Source organism: Alosa sapidissima, chromosome 21, assembly GCF_018492685.1.
Source record: "Alosa sapidissima isolate fAloSap1 chromosome 21, fAloSap1.pri, whole genome shotgun sequence".
Lineage (NCBI taxonomy): Eukaryota > Metazoa > Chordata > Actinopteri > Clupeiformes > Clupeidae > Alosa > Alosa sapidissima.
This window is the reverse complement of record NC_055977.1, coordinates 26550022-26566048: the sequence shown is the minus strand read 5'-3', so window position 1 is coordinate 26566048 and position 16027 is coordinate 26550022. Positions and strand designations below refer to the sequence as shown.

Below are 16027 nucleotides of genomic sequence, written 5' to 3'. Positions count from 1 at the left end.
GAAGCTTAGCTTTTGGTCGTTGAGTTGTGAAAATTTTAATAGCCTATTGAATGCACAGAATTAATTGCATTTTCTCATATTGCCTAGCGGTAAACCTTGAATTGAATGAAAGAACAATGAAAAAAGGACGCAAATGTGTATAGGTAATGCAAAGTCTCAGTCTAAATTGAGTTTATTTGGCTTGTATTATCATATGTAGACCTCATTTAGTATTAGGTCATCTGTAGTGCCAACATCACATGAATCCCACTGAACTCCTACATAGAAAAACAATGCACAGGCTTGTTGCCATGTCAATCGAGGGCCACAAGCAGGATTCATTTAGCGTAGCCTTAGTAGTCAATATGAACTAATTGATTTTAAAACAATAAAAGCTTCATATTTAGTCTACATGACTACTGTATAGGCCATTATATAATTAATGCTTTTGGGGTTTTGCCTTTTAGTTTATTGACTAAAGGTAGCTGGGCTACGAAGCTGTAGCCTATTTAGAGCGAAGGATGGTTCATTTATAAAGTAGGCCTACAAGACCTCAGGCAGATATCGGTGTGACTTGATGTGGAAGATTTTTTAATTGATTTTACATTTGACTATTCCATGATTTATCTAGCCTACAAGAAAACTGAAAAGCCGTAATAACTCAAAATTGTAGATGCATTTTAGATGCAACACTGCGTGATATATTAAGCTAAGCAGACTTAGGTTAAGCAAAGCTATACTTTGTGTTTCTATAGTTTATGCAATAGTGTTTTTGAGTTTGACTCTCCAGATTAAATAATCTGGTATTTTTATTGTCCAGTTGGTGGCAGCAAAGCTCTTCCGTAGGCTGTTAGCTGTGGGCAAAGTGCGAACATGACAGTGCAGGGATTTGCAATGGTTGGTTATACTTACATAAGTAGCCACTCTAGTTAAACAACATGAATTGATTTTTTATAAAATGAATAGCCTAAAGAGAAACACATTTAGTATATTTGCCATAAACCATGGAGAATAGAAGTCTCATGCAAAATCTGGTGCTTTTATTTAGCTGGTAGCCTAACTGAAATGTTCATTTTTAGTAATTTTATTTAATCCACTGTGTGGATGGTACATTTGGTTATCTTTTGAATATTTTGATATCAGGAGATGGCAAATTAAGTTGAAAAAGGTTTAGGGACTTTTATTATGACGAGTAATAATAGTTCGCCTGTAATCACGAGCCATCTTCCTTTTCGGTGATTGCTGGCTGAAGGTAAGACGTGTCTGTAATGTCTCGTGAAAATTAATTGATATGTCGGTATATTTGGTTTTGAGGTAACGTTATTTATAACAGAATAAACTCACGAAAATATTAAAATATGTTTATATGCCTCTAGATAGCCACCTTTGTTACATTTGTTAACGTGTTCGTGTCACACTATGAACGATAAACTCAGGCAGGAACGGTAGCGGTTGTGTAAATGTGAATTCGTAACGTTAATAAATCAAAAATGTTAATCCGATTGAGAACTGGCCGTTATCTCATGAACAACGTTGTATCAAATACAGTCAAAGGTTATTAGCAGCTAACGTTATTACTGGGACGATGCTTCAGCCATGCTGTAGGCTAGCGTTGTTGGATAGCAATTAACGTCAACCTTGTATTGTTTGAACTCACATCTGCTTCTTCAATAACCGTGTTAGAAAACGTGTTAGCTGCTACATTATTAGTCGGTTGAGTTGGTTTTTGAGTCATCTCAGTTAGGAATGCAAGTTCACGTTGTCTGCTATTAAAATCAGAGGCAGACTAGCAGTGTTTGCAGCTAAAGGGAGAACATAACGTTAGCGAAGATGAGTTGATATTGGCTCAGCAAGACCATTTGTGAAGGCAGGCAAGCATGTGTAATTCTTAAGAAACAGTTATTTAATTAATCGTAAATCTTTAATTAATCTTGATATAGCCTAGGTTAAATTGGTGTGGTTTGGCAGCAAGCATTCAAACGCGAGGGGGGAATGTTTCTGGCGGTAAATATATTGCTATGAGGGTAAGTTATGGCGAAAAGACTCTTGAACTGGCGTATTGCGAAAGGTCACACAAGGCGACAAACAGTTTCGTTGCACGCTACCTGGTCTAAATTATTATTATATGCATTTGTCAAACGCCCTATTGCACAATAGTATTTTTTAGGGGTAAATTAAATGTATAACGTTTTTATCTCTGACAACCAATGCCATGACTATTATGAGGTGTCTTGTTTGGGTTTAGATCATGGCTTTAGATATGGGACTAGATGTATATTTTGGTGTTAACAGTCTTGAATGCAATGCCATACAGTCCTGTATGATTAGTAGTTTGGGTGTATTCAATGAAAATATGCATGTTTTATAATGAAACATATCTATGAGTTATGAGGCTGTCAGTAAATTTTGAAGGCATAGTATACAGATTTCCTCCTGGCTCAATACAGAATGTGGCAGGTCCTGCATGCCTTTTAGGTAGCTAATTTCCTAGTTTTACATCAATTTAACAATTCTGCTAGTTTTCATGTTAACTGAATGTTTCAAGCATGTTTATGTATACATTGGAAGAGTTTATTGGTGGATTTTAAGAATGGTTACAAGCCAAACCACACGTTTAAAGTACATATCTGTCATTGTAAATGCTAAGTTTGTAACTTTCATAACCTATATATATATATTAAATGCTTTCCAGATTTTGGATTGCTTTTTGACCTATAGTAAAGGTAAGTGCTAAAAGTTTCAGGGCTTTTATGTTGCATACTATCACATAAACAGTACAACTTCTAGGGGAATTTAGAAACCTTTTACGCTGGATTGACAGATACATTAGTTTTATTCCTGTGTCATATGCCTTCTACTTTAGCTCAAGAATGTGCATGCCTAACTCTGGTGTAGCTGTAAATGTGTGCAACAGGTTCGATTTCATGCTACTTGTGTGTAGGCTTAATGGTATGTAACAATCCTCCAGATGTCAATTCGTTTTGCAGATTAATAATAGCTATAAAGCAACATATCACCCCTTTTGATGAATGCAGTGTGGGCTACCCTTGCACATGAAATCAGAGAAGCAAAATTGTAGGTTGTGGAGAGATGCTGTAGCACAAATTGATACATTTGGCACTGTTCTGTTTAAGGATGTAAGTGAAATGGTGTTACTAAGCCACCACTATTCAGTGTTCATGTTCAGGAACAGCACTATCTTATCAAAACAGTGAGGTGGAACAGGTTGACACCTGAGTTTTTTTTTATTTTGTTTGTTTGTTTTTAGGTTAGCATTTTGATAAATGTTAGATATGAAATATTGTACATTGAGATAGCAAAATCTAGAGTACTTCTACTGAAACTACTTGCGCGGTAGCAGAACTTGCAGGGCAGCCTAATTTGACACAGCACTGTCTTTGGCATTGCCACCAATGTGTCAACGACAGTTCAAGGCTGTGTGAGGTGACTGTAATTTGCACTTGTGACATAGTTGACAAGTGATTCGACACCTTGTTTTTCAATTATTTAAAATGTTTGAACATCTGGTCAGTGTTTTGCACTATGTAAGTAGTAATTATTGTGTGTAGGATTTTATTGTGAAACATGTTAAACATCTGATGCTAAGCTTGATTCTTTATCTGAGAAAAGATTAGTATTTTTTGCTTTCAGTATGCTTTGCTCATGTTTTTAATTGTTGTATAGTTGAACTTTTGAATGTACTTGGTTTAAATTAAGTAGAAGAAGGCTGTCTTAAGTTGAGAATTTAGAGTCCTTATGATGTAAATATGTACATTGTTATTGCCTGTTCAACCAGGCTTGTGCAAAATTCAGAATTGAATTGAGAATGACTCCTAAATTCCAATTCAATTCTTGAATTTGAATTGAGGTCAAAAACAGGATGTAGAATTACAATTCAAATTTGAATTAAAGGAAGTAGAATTGAAATTCAAATAAATTCATATGCATAATTTAAGGGTAGTGTTTAACAATGAAGTTTCACAATATATGTCAGATATGATCGCAACAAACACACAACTTATAATTGAAAACAGTAACCAATTACATTTCCAAACTAACCTTCCCAAAACTGAATGTATGTGAGATTCAATACATTTGTCCTGTTGTGTGTTGCCATGAATTTGAATTCCACTTCCTGTCATTCAAATTCAACATCCTGTGGGGTGGGGCCAATTCTAATTCATTAATTGAATTGAATTCTAAAATTTGGAATTGTGCACAAGCCTGCTTTCAACAGAACTGATGAAAATATTTCAGTGTAACGTATGCGATTTCTGATGTGTTTTCTGTGTGTTTTTCAGATGGCGCCTCCTAACAAGCGGTCCAAGGCGGCCAAGAAGAGACAGGCTGACTTGAGGTCTACTGAGGTCAGGCTGTTGAGCTGAACTATCTGTCCTGATGTATTATGATTGTGTCTAATAGGAAACATGTAATGTTGAGCACATTTTATGTTTCTCCCAATTCCTATTTACAGTAGTTTGTATGTTTACTTGAAATGCCGCTTACATTTTGAATGTATTTTAATGAAGGATGTGCTGCATGTCTAATTTAAAGGAGAAATCCAGCGAGTTCTTACATAGATCTACGTTTCTCAAGGTGACCAAGTATTGACGGTACAAAAAATGAAAACGTTTGTTTTTACCGGTAGCTGCTGGTTGTAGCAACTCGAGCTAGGAAAAACTGATTGTTTTGATTTTGTTTCATAACAACAGTACTCGGTGACCCATGAGAAACGGAGATCTATATGAAAACTCGCCATATTTCCTTTTAAGAAGTTGCTGAATATTTATGATCTAAATATATATGCATTACTGTTCTGAAAGTATGTGTATATTAGTTGCTTTAATGATGAAATTATTAAAGAAGTATGATATGTTAGACTTGGTAACCTTATGATGGGTTTTCTGTGTTACAGGTGCCGAGCAAGAGGTCCCCGGTGGCGCAGGTTGACTTGGTCTCCTGTGACGAGGTTGGGCGTCCTCGTAAAAAAGCCCACACACAGTCTTCGGACGCTATACAGTCTTCGGACTGCCAGTTACAATGCCAGTTACAATGCCAGTTACAATGCCAGTTACAGTCTTCGGACGCAATACAAGCAAACTCTACCAACTCTCAAACAAACTCTACCAACTCTCTGAATATGTGCCATGACTCTGTTGTAAACTCATTGTCAAGTAATGTGAAAGAAAATAATGCTACTGATTGTTCTTTGAATGAATCTGTTGACTTCCCAGAGAGATCTGTGCTGATGGGGTCCTTTCATCAAGGCGATTCACGGTTTGGAAATGTGCGCAACAAGCAGTGTGGTGCCATCAGTTTGACTGCTGTTTTGAAGTCCAAGATGAAGAACGTGTGGAGTTGGGAAACTCGAGATCTTGATGATGTTTTGATTAAGGGAACTGTTCTTTACAGGTCAATGAGTGCACAGGGTAAAATAAGAGACCAAGGAAGGGGTTACATTGCTGTGTCTGAATTGCCTAGACAATATGAAGTGTGGAATTGTGATTTCTCAATAAACTTTGCTGATTCTTACACTGGATTTATTCAGGTTGAGGACTATGACGATGCTTTGCGTGATGTTGCCATGCCTTTTGATGTAGCACTGCAGCGGGCGCTGTTTAGCAATGATGCTTGTTTGTTAACCATTTGTGCTAACACATGTGCTGTAGTGAATGCAGGAGCAAGGTTTGCGTTTGTTGATTCACACGCTAACAGATACATCAACCAGAAAGGTGAGAGGACAAGTTGTGTTGCATACTTAAGCTCTATACACTCCCTGGTCACATTTGTTTACGACTTCGCAAGATCTTTTGGCGTGAGCACACCAAGGTTTGAGGTAACTGGAGTCACAGTAATAACTGATACCAATGCCCAGATGGACGATTCATCCAGCTGTTCAACGAGCTCTGCAAGTTGCCGTCCACTATACAGCGATGTGGTGAAGCCTAAAGTGTGTGAACGAGTTGTAAGTGGGTCGTCTACAGTTGCAGCTAATTTCACAAGTGGCACAGAATGTTCACAGACCATACCAGACACAAATGGTTCTAATGTAAACAGTAGACCACTCTACAGTGACGTTTTGAGACGAGTTCCCAGTAAGGGTGTTAAGCGAAACAAAATTGCAACAGACGATGTCATTCTTATTGATGCAGGAACGGACGAACAGTCTTTTCAACCTTTAAAGTGTAATTTGCAGGCAACTGATGTCATTATAAGTGATGTAAGAGTTCCCAAACATGCTTTTAAACCTTTAACTCGTCAGGACCAGGATGCACTGTGCACATGTTTAGAGCTTCAACATGGAAATGTTGATGTAGGCCTAATGGCAACAACTGATATTGATGACATGGGATGTCCCTGTAAGATAAAAAGTATAAAACCTGATGGGAATTGCTTTTACCGTAGCCTAGCCTTTAGTATTTGCCACAATGAAGACAAGCATTTGAAAATAAGACGGGCTGTCGTGCAACACCTTCAGAGAAACGGAACCAAATTTGAAACATATCTGAGGGAAGAATACACATCTGTGCAGGATTATGTCACTAAATCAAGGATCTATTACTGTGGTTCATGGGCAAAAGAAATTGATATTTTTGCTGCTGCTGACTTGTTGCAAACAACTATCTTCACTTTCAATGATGGAAGATGGAATATGCACAGGCCTACAGACTCACAGACATGTAGAGATAATTGCGTCTATTTAAATCACACTGGCAATCATTATGAGGTTGTAACATGTGTTCAACACAAAGATGCAAGACGTTGCGCAGGAACATGCCAGCCTGTAAATATTGATGACAAGTTGAGGTTAACACGAAAAAGAAAGTTGAACGATGAATCAGAAAATGTGAAAGCAAAAAAAGATCGCCGGCGATATCACAATGACAGCGATTACAGAGAGAAAAAGCGTGCATATGTTCGGAATAAGTATTTGTCTGATCCTGAATATCTGAAATTGAAGTGTGACAGCTCTAAAATGAAATATAAGAACAATTCCACCTTTCAAGAAATGGTACGTAGGTATTCAAGAGCCAAATATAAGACAAACAAGACATTCCAGAATCTCGTCCGTGGTTACTCTAAAGCCAAATATAAAACCAACAGGCCATTCCAGAATCTCGTCCGTGGTTACTCTAAAGCCAAATATCAGACAAACATGCCTTTCCAGAAAATTGTCCGTGATTACTCTAAAGCCAAATATAAGACAAACAATACATTTCAGACCCTTGTCCGTGGTTATTGTCGTACCAAATACAATAACAGCATTAGCTTTCAAAAACAAAAAAAAGAGGCAAGCAAGAAGGCATACAGAGAAAACAACATCCGTGCAAATAAAATAAAACGTAGTTGTGACAGTTATGCAAAGTGGCAAAAGAAACAGGAAGACATTAACTTTGCTGTTGGTCATTTTCGTCAGGAGGTCAGCCGTGGTCCTGAATATGTATGCTCAGTCTGTCACCGTTTACTCTTCAGGAAGCAAGTGGTTGAGTGTAAAAGACATTGCTATGAAAGCAAACGAGTAGAAGTGGCTGCATTGGCTAATAGATGCATAACATTGCAATATTTACATGTGTGTGGTGTTGGATGTGAGCAGAGGTGCCATTTGTCTGATAGTCCATCAAGCAAATTATGGATTTGCCATACATGTCATCGAAAAATACTTGGAGGAAAACTTCCCGAAGAGAGTGTCACCAACAACATGCATTTGGATGATATTCCAGCAGAACTTAAATGTCTGAATTCTTTGGAACAACATCTCATTGCACGTCACATTCCCTTCATGAAGTTGTTGTGTTTGCCTCGAGGCCGCCAGAGAGCTTGCCATGGTCCTTGCGTCTCTGTTCCTGTTAATAACACAACTGTGACAAATATACTCCCAAGAAATGAATGTGATGACAAGATGGTAAGAGTGAAACTGAAACGCAAATTGACATATAAAGGTCATTATGAGTACATGTATGTCCACACTGATCGTGTCAGAAATGCACTGAGGTATTTGATGGCAAACAATAAGTGGTATGGTGATGTGACTATGAATGACGAATGGGCAAACTCTCTGAATGGCACTGACCAGCATGAGGAAAGTACCAAACAGGAAACACCTGATAACAGTGATGATGAAAATGTTCCTGAAGAGCAAGCAGAGGAAGACGTAACTTATGTCAAAGACCAGAATGGGCTTTTGTCAGATACATCATTACAACCTGTCGATCTGGGTTCAGAGATCATTGATCAGAATTTTCAGGATATACTTAATGTGGCACCAGGTGAAGGTAACAGTCCAGTGAGGTTGCTGTCTGATAAAACCAACGAGGCAAAATGTTTCCCTGTTTTGTATCCATCTGGTGGACCTACATTCCATGATGAAAGAGAGTCCAAAATAACTCTGTCACGTTACCTGAATACACGCATTCTGAATGCAGATGGCCGTTTTGCACAGAACACAGACTTCATTTTTTACGCACAATACATATCAGAGGTGCATCAAGTTGTATCTAGTGTATCAGTGGCATTACGCAAAGGTGGCGGCAACTCCTTTCTGAAAGATGCATCGCCAGACATGTTGTTGGACTCAGATTCATTGGGTAAAATATTGCGCAATGACGAAGGATACAAGTTCTTACGAGGAATTCGTGGCACACCTCCATACTGGATGTCAGTTCAGAAAGATTTATTTGCCATGATAAGACAACTCTCCATACCCACATTCTTTGCATCTTTTAGCTCTGCAGATTTGAGATGGCCTGAAATGCTGAACTCTATTCTAAGAATAGAAGGTAAACAAACGTCTGTTGACGATCTTGATTGGTCTGACAAATGTGGACTCATACGTCGAAACCCTGTGACAGTGGCAAGAATGTTTGATCACCGATGGCATTGCTTTCTCCGTGATGTAATCATGTCACCAGCAGAACCCATAGGGAAAATAAAGGACTACTTTTATCGTGTTGAATTTCAACAGCGTGGTTCTCCTCATGTCCACTGTCTCTTTTGGGTTGAAAATGCTCCCAAGATTGATAAAGAGAGTGATGATGAAGTGGCACAGTTCATAGATACATACATCACCTGTGAGATTCCACCAGAAACTGATGCAGAGCTTAACGAGGTTGTGAGCAGCGTACAAAGGCACAGCACAAGACACTCTAAGACTTGCCGCAAGAAAAACACAGTGTGCAGGTTCAACTTCCCACGGCCACCATCAAGCTGTACTTTCATCACAAGAGGCGGTAACTGTGAGGACTTGAATGGCAATGATGACAATACAAGTGCGGGTGCAATAATAAAGAATGTTAAAACTGCGTTGACCATGCCTGACATGAATTTTGATACAGCCGATGCATTTTTTGAGTCTCTGGGGATAGATCAAGGTTTGTTTGAAAGGGCATACAACATATGTTCCAAAAAGAAAAGCATTGTCCTGAAACGAAATCCTGGAGACATTTGGGTGAACCAGTACAACAAGGACTTACTCCGTGCTTGGCAAGGCAACATGGATATCCAGTATGTCACAGATGCCTTTTCAGTTGTGGTCTACATACTGTCGTACATCACAAAAGCAGAACAGGAAATGGGTTTGCTCTTACAACGTGCCCAAGACGAGTCAATGAATGGCAACCTTGATGCAAAAGCAGCATTCAAACAGCTTGGAAGTGTATACCTACACAACAGAGAAGTTTCAGCCCAAGAAGCAGTGTATCGATTAACACACATGCACTTGAAAGAATGCTCTCGTGACGTACAGTTCATTCCAGTAGGTGATAATCCTGTTAGGATGAGTTTTCCATTGCATGTCCTCCAAACTAAAGCTCAGTGTAATGATGAAAGCAGCATTTGGATGACCAATGTGATTGAGAGGTATAAGAGCAGACCCCAGAATGAACAATTTGAGGATTTATGCCTGGCCAGTTTTTGTTCTGAATACAGGGTTCTATCAAAGTCACAGGTTCCGACTGAAAAAGATTCACATGACATTATACAGCTCAACAACAATTGTGGTTTTGTGAAACGAAGGACCCGAACTGAACCTGCTGTCGTGAGGTATCCCAGATTTTCTCCCACAAAAAACCCTGAAAAGTACTTCCATTCGTTGCTGCAACTGTTTCTGCCTTACTATGAAGATTGTCACCTCAAACCGCCCCAGTTTGATACATATGAACATTTCTATAAAAATGGTGCAGTGAAATGTGGTGTTGATATTCAAAGAGTGCAGTCGATTGTGGATACCAACAAAGCTTTATTTGAAAAAGAAAGTGATGAGATTGACAGAGCTAAACAGCTGCTGGAAGACAAAATTGATTTGGAAGATGCCTGGGCTCAAATATGTCCTGAAACAGAAAGGGAGCGTCTTCGTTGTTTGGATCTGATGAAAGAAAAAGTTGTAGATGATGAAGGTGATGATGATGACAAACTCATTCCTGACCTGACAGCAAACCCACAGACTACATGCAGTTTGGAAACAAATCATGTGTCAATGCCCAGACAGGATGCATTGCATTTATTGCGATCATTAAATGAAGAACAGTCTGCCATATTCTATGCTGTTCGTAAGTGGTGTTTGCAGAAACTGTTTGGACAAAATCCTGAACCGTTGCGATTATTCATTACTGGTGGAGCAGGAACGGGGAAAAGCCATTTAATCAAAGCGATACATTACGAATCTACAAGGCTGTTGTCACAGATTGCTGAAAATCCTGAGGACCTCACTGTGCTTCTAACAGCACCTACAGGAGTGGCTGCATATAACATTGGCGCTGCAACAATTCACAATACATTCTCCATTGGTGCAAATGTCAAACTGCCATATCAACCACTAGGTGATGAGAAAGTCAATTCTTTGCGAACCAAAATGGGCAGCTTGCAAATTCTGATCATTGATGAAGTGTCCATGGTCGACCACCGTCTTTTGGCTTACATTCATGGTAGACTGCGTCAAATCAAGCAGACTGGTGATTATTCCTTGTTTGCAAAAGTTTCCCTGATTTGTGTGGGTGATTTTTTTCAACTCAAACCTGTGAAAGGCACGCCTCTTTTTGCTGAAAACAAAGGAGCCAACCTGTGGGACAACAACTTTGAGGTTGCAGAACTGACTAAAGTTGTTAGACAAGAAAATGCAGCATTTGCAGAAATGCTTAATCGTCTCAGAGTCCGTAAAAAGAACGAACCTCTCACCGACTGTGATGTTCTCACATTGAGGCAGCGTGAAACTGGTGAGGAATCTACAGACATTCATGTGTATGCTACAAATGCAGAGGTTGATGAATATAACGTGAAGAGACTGCAAGAGACCTGCCCAGACGCAATCAGCATACGTGCTCAAGATTTTGTCCGAAATCCCAAAACTGGAAGAATGGAACGGAAAGTTGGCTTTCACACAAAAGTTTTCAACTCTTGCTTGCCTAAATGTGTTTCGTTGGGTGTTGGAGCAAGGGTCATGTTGAAGAAAAACATAGACGTGTCTGATGGCCTTGTCAACGGAGCATGTGGCACAGTCGTGGAAATCATTCAAAGTCAACAAGACGATGACATGCCTGCAGCTATCCATGTGGAGTTTGAAGACCCTAATGTAGGAAAGATCCAGAGGTCAAAAGCAAAAAGGGTTTCTGAACGTTCAACGATAGTAGAAGTGCAAGAGGAACAAGTGGCTAATAATGGTGGTGTACGAAGGCAACTGCCGATTAGCCTGGCCTGGTCAGTAACTGTACATAAATGTCAAGGGCTTACTGTTGAAAGGGCTGTTGTATCACTCAAGAAGATCTTTGCTCCAGGGCAAGCATATGTTGCATTGAGTCGTGTGAGAACTCTCGGTGGGCTGATAATTGAGGACTTCAAAGAATCTGCCATATTTTGTGATAACAAAGTAGATTCGGCTATGAAAAGCTTGCCTGAGTTTAACTTTGGAATGTCTGTTTCATCCAACATGAACCCTGTGTGCACAGTAGCACTTCACAATGTGCAGAGTTTGAATGCTCACATTCAGGATGTTCAATCCCACAAAGCTCTAATGAACGCTGACTGTATTTGCTTAACAGAGACGTGGCTCAATGTAGACACTGAAGAAGAGCCACAACTTCCAGGATACGTCTTCAAACACAATCCGAGGGGGAACTGTTATGATGACTCCGAGCCAGCCTTTGCAGCGCTGAAACAACAACAAAGAGGTGGAGTTGGTGTGTATTGTTCAGAAAACATTGATGTGCAGGTGTCAATTCCAGAAAGATGCAATTTGGAATGTCTGTATTTTGAAATATCTCATGCAAATTTGATTGCTGCTGTGTTGTACAGGCCCAGCTCTTATAAGATTGACATGTTTCGAGAACAGTTATTACAGGTCATCTTTGAACTTGAGAAGCATCCAGGGAGGAAACTCATCATGGGAGACTTCAATGAGGACATCTTTGTATCGTCTACAATTCTCAAGTTACTGGAACGGCATGGGTACACTCAACATGTGCAAGCAGCTACAACTGAAAAAGGTACATTAATAGATCATGTCTACATTAAAGGCACAGAAGATGTTGTTGTTGAAGTTGTGCAGACATACTACAGTTTTCATGAAGCGATACTGATTTCACTTTTGTAATGTTTTCTGTGATTAATAATATTTGTCTTTGAATAGGTAGGCATTTATGTTCTGGGTATGTTACACATGACGTCATTATGAGTTCACTTCATATTCCGTCCGCTAAGTGGGGTTTGGGTGGGTGGGTGGTGGCAAGGAGAGAGCATAACACTGGACGGTCCTTGCAAGGGATGGGAGGGGTATGGGGGCCATTTTCCAAAAGAAGTTGCAAATAACGGTAAAGATATACAGATGAATATGTAAATATCAGGAAGCTATACAGTTGATTTATTATCTAGGCAACTATTTTTTTTTTTTTATGTCAGCAGATCATTCCTTAATTGTCTAAAGCATTTTAGACTATGTCTTGTTAATGTTTGTCAAATTATTTCATTTTGGTTACATTACACCACCATTACACCAAGTTATGCGTAATGCTTTAAATGCTAAAAAAAGTCCAAATTAAAGTTTTAATTAATGGACAGACATATCACTCTATTGAATGATTTTATCTTTACTGTTATTGTAAAACCTTAACATTATCAGTGAATTACAGTTAAGACGATAACAGTCAATAACAGCAAACACAGCAGTTCAATTTTAGTGTACAAAAAAAAGGATAACAGTAAAATAAAATTAACCATATTATTTGACACAGATATCATAGTCAGTTGAAGACTGGTATTATTATTGCAACACTGAATTAAAGGACAACAATACCTTAAATCTTCAATGAAGTGAAAAAATAATTTTGTATGAATGAATTGTCGAGATTATGTAAGAATGGTGAAAACTAACAAAGAAAACAAATCTTAAGTGCAACTTCTTTTGGAAAATGGCCCCCATACAGGGAACTTTTTTGTTCAACATTTTTATGAATTACGGAATTATACCAAGTGGACAGTCATGCCATTGCTGTTTATCATGCATATCGAAGGTGTCCAAATCACCACCAATTTGCAGCTAAGCTACAGTTTTCAACAGTTGTGTGGCACAAAAAGTGAACCTGGTTCACCCTTATTGGTGTCATACTGACAAATGCTTTGGTACAGTAAAATCATGATACCATGAAAATCACTTGAAATAGTGCTGATTACAGACAAACTCTTGTCATTTACTGTGGGATCAGTTATGTTCCCTTTAAGCTGACACAGGTCAGAGGCCCAGCCTCATCTCGCTGCAACACCACTATTTCTTGGAAAAGGGCAGAATCTCCAAGGACATTCTGTTTGGTGGAGTTGCCACCAGCACAAGGGCAGTTGAAGGACATGAAAGCCATGGACAGCAATGCAGTCTGCTGAGACAAGCATGTGAGTAAACACGCTTGCTGCAGACAGGTGATGTGTAAAGGGGGAAATTCAGAGGACACAGTCAGAAGAATACCATTTGGATTAAAAAAAAAAAAAACAGCCGCAACAGCCATTATTCCTGTGTCGGACTATACAGCCATTTTTAGCAGTGATTTCTATGTCTATGTCTATGACTGACAAGTGGCGTCTTAGCACTGTGTATCTTTCATACCAATTGAACTGAATAATAATAATAATAATAATAATAATAATATGTTTATTTTACTGTATATAGCGCCTTTCTCAAACCCAAGGTTGCTTTACATAGTAGAAGGAAAACACCTTACCATTTTTGTCTGAGTGATGAAAATACATGTTAGCAGTCATTTACATATTCAGCACTGTCCACTTGGTATGCAGTTCTGTTAACAGGGTCTAATACACATGGTGAATCAAAGTAAATTGCATTGTTAAAGTAGTTAAAATATGTATCAGTTGATTATTTTATTTACAAATCTGTTACAATATATTGACAGACTTTAGATCAATATTTTGTTTATGTAAAAATGCTATGTTTTGACACAAAGAATTCAGAGAAGAAAGTTTTCTAAGTTTTAGATTGGGTGAGGACAATTCAGTTGGCTACTTAATCAACCCAGGACAATTTCAGCCATTAGTCTTGTACAACTACTTGAAATAAGACATATTTAATGGTTTAACGCATCACACCTGTGTGATGCGTTGTTCGTTTTCCATTTGGGCCTGATTTTGTATTAGGCTGTTCTTTTGTGTTCTGTTCTTTTGTGTGGGACTGATTTGTTTTAGCTGTAACTGTACTATAAGTATTTTGTTATCACACCACAGACTAATTTAGATATTGTGTAACATGTTAGGCCTACTTTACTTGTTGATACATTGAATGAACTATTTGTATTTTGTTTTGTTTTGTTATGTTATTATCAATTATTGTGAAGTATGTTTTGGCATGGATAATTACAAAGAAGGAAAAAGTAGGAAGAGTTATTGATATTATATCAGAAAAGTTACTTATGCTCTATGAATTTCATTTCATATTGGCATATGGAATCTGTTCACTAACATATTGCTAAATTTCACTGCTGGATCTGTACAATTAACCACCACAAAACAATGGACTGAATATGGAGTGCAAGAAGTCCTACTTTGTAAGACAAAACTGAACCAACCACTACAGAGGTTTGGAGTCGGAAATTATGAGTATCCATTATATGATATATATAACTGTACATTTTTTCCAAGACAGGCATCCTAATTCTGATTCATGCACTTTTGACAGGATGTAAACTTTAAGAAAAAGACATGTTGGTTTATTTTACCTGTGTAACAACAGCATGTAGACTTTTATTGTAAATGTACATCTGCTGTCAAATAACCATACAGAAAATGTTGGCCAAGGCCCAGCAACGTAGCCTTTCGAGTGACCTGCATCAGACACAGGGCATGCTGAGGATCACGGACATCCACCAACAACGCAGCCTTCGGAGTGTCATGCACCAGTCCTGCTGCTGATCATGGACATCCGCCAGCAACGCAGCCTTCCGAGTGACCTGCACCAGTCCTGCTGTGGATCACGGACATCTGCCAGTAACGCGGATCACGGCCATCTGCCAGTAACGCAGCCTTCCGAGTGACCTGCACCAGTCCTGCTGAGGATCACAGACATCTGCCAGTAACGCAGCCTTCCGAGTGACCTGCACCAGTCCAGCTGCGTATCACGGACATCCACCAGCAACGCAGCCTTTTGCGTCACCTGCACCAGTCAAAGAGCCTGCTGAGGATCACAACCATCCACCAGCCTCAGAGCCTTCCGAGTGTCCTACATCATTTCTACTGAGTATCACGGACATCAGCCAGCCCCACATCCTTCCGAGTGACCTGCACCAGTCCTGCTGCGGATCACAGACATCCGCCAGCAACGCAGACTTCCCAATAAACTGCATCAGTCACAGAGCCTGCTGCGGATGACAAACAACTGCCAGCAACACAGCCTTTTGAGTGACCTGCACCAGACACAGGGCCTGCTGCGGACCACGGACATCCGCCAGCAACGTAGCCTTCCCAAATAACTGCACCAGTCACAGAGCCTGCTGCGGATGGTGGACATCTGCCAGCCATGCAGCCTTCCGAGTGAACTGCACCAGACACAGGGCCTGCTGAGGAC

The 16027-nt window shown here is 39.4% G+C and overlaps 1 protein-coding gene and 1 long non-coding RNA gene across 2 annotated transcripts; both read left to right on the top strand.

Annotated features, from left to right (window-relative positions):
- Positions 1–1196: 1196 nt before the first annotated feature.
- Positions 1197–5511, top strand: LOC121696051. The gene is made up of 4 exons (XR_006026226.1): positions 1197–1231; positions 2672–2702; positions 4281–4346; positions 4895–5511. It is a non-coding gene; the product is annotated as an uncharacterized LOC121696051 (long non-coding RNA).
- Positions 5512–6955: 1444 nt separating this feature from the next.
- LOC121696188 lies at positions 6956–12026 on the top strand. The gene is made up of 3 exons (XM_042077533.1): positions 6956–6991; positions 7397–11974; positions 12009–12026. The coding sequence occupies exons 1-3, from the start codon at positions 6956–6958 to the stop codon at positions 12024–12026; spliced, it is 4632 nt and encodes a 1543-aa protein (XP_041933467.1).
- The last annotated feature ends 4001 nt before the right edge of the window (positions 12027–16027 follow it).

Coding starts and splice junctions, on each gene's coding strand:
- LOC121696188 (XM_042077533.1), top strand. CDS start 6,956: ATGAAATATAAGAACAATTCCACCTTTCAAGAAATG. Junction 6,992..7,396: donor ATTCCACCTTTCAAGAAATG/GTACGTAGGTAT, acceptor CATTTTCGTCAG/GAGGTCAGCCGTGGTCCTGA.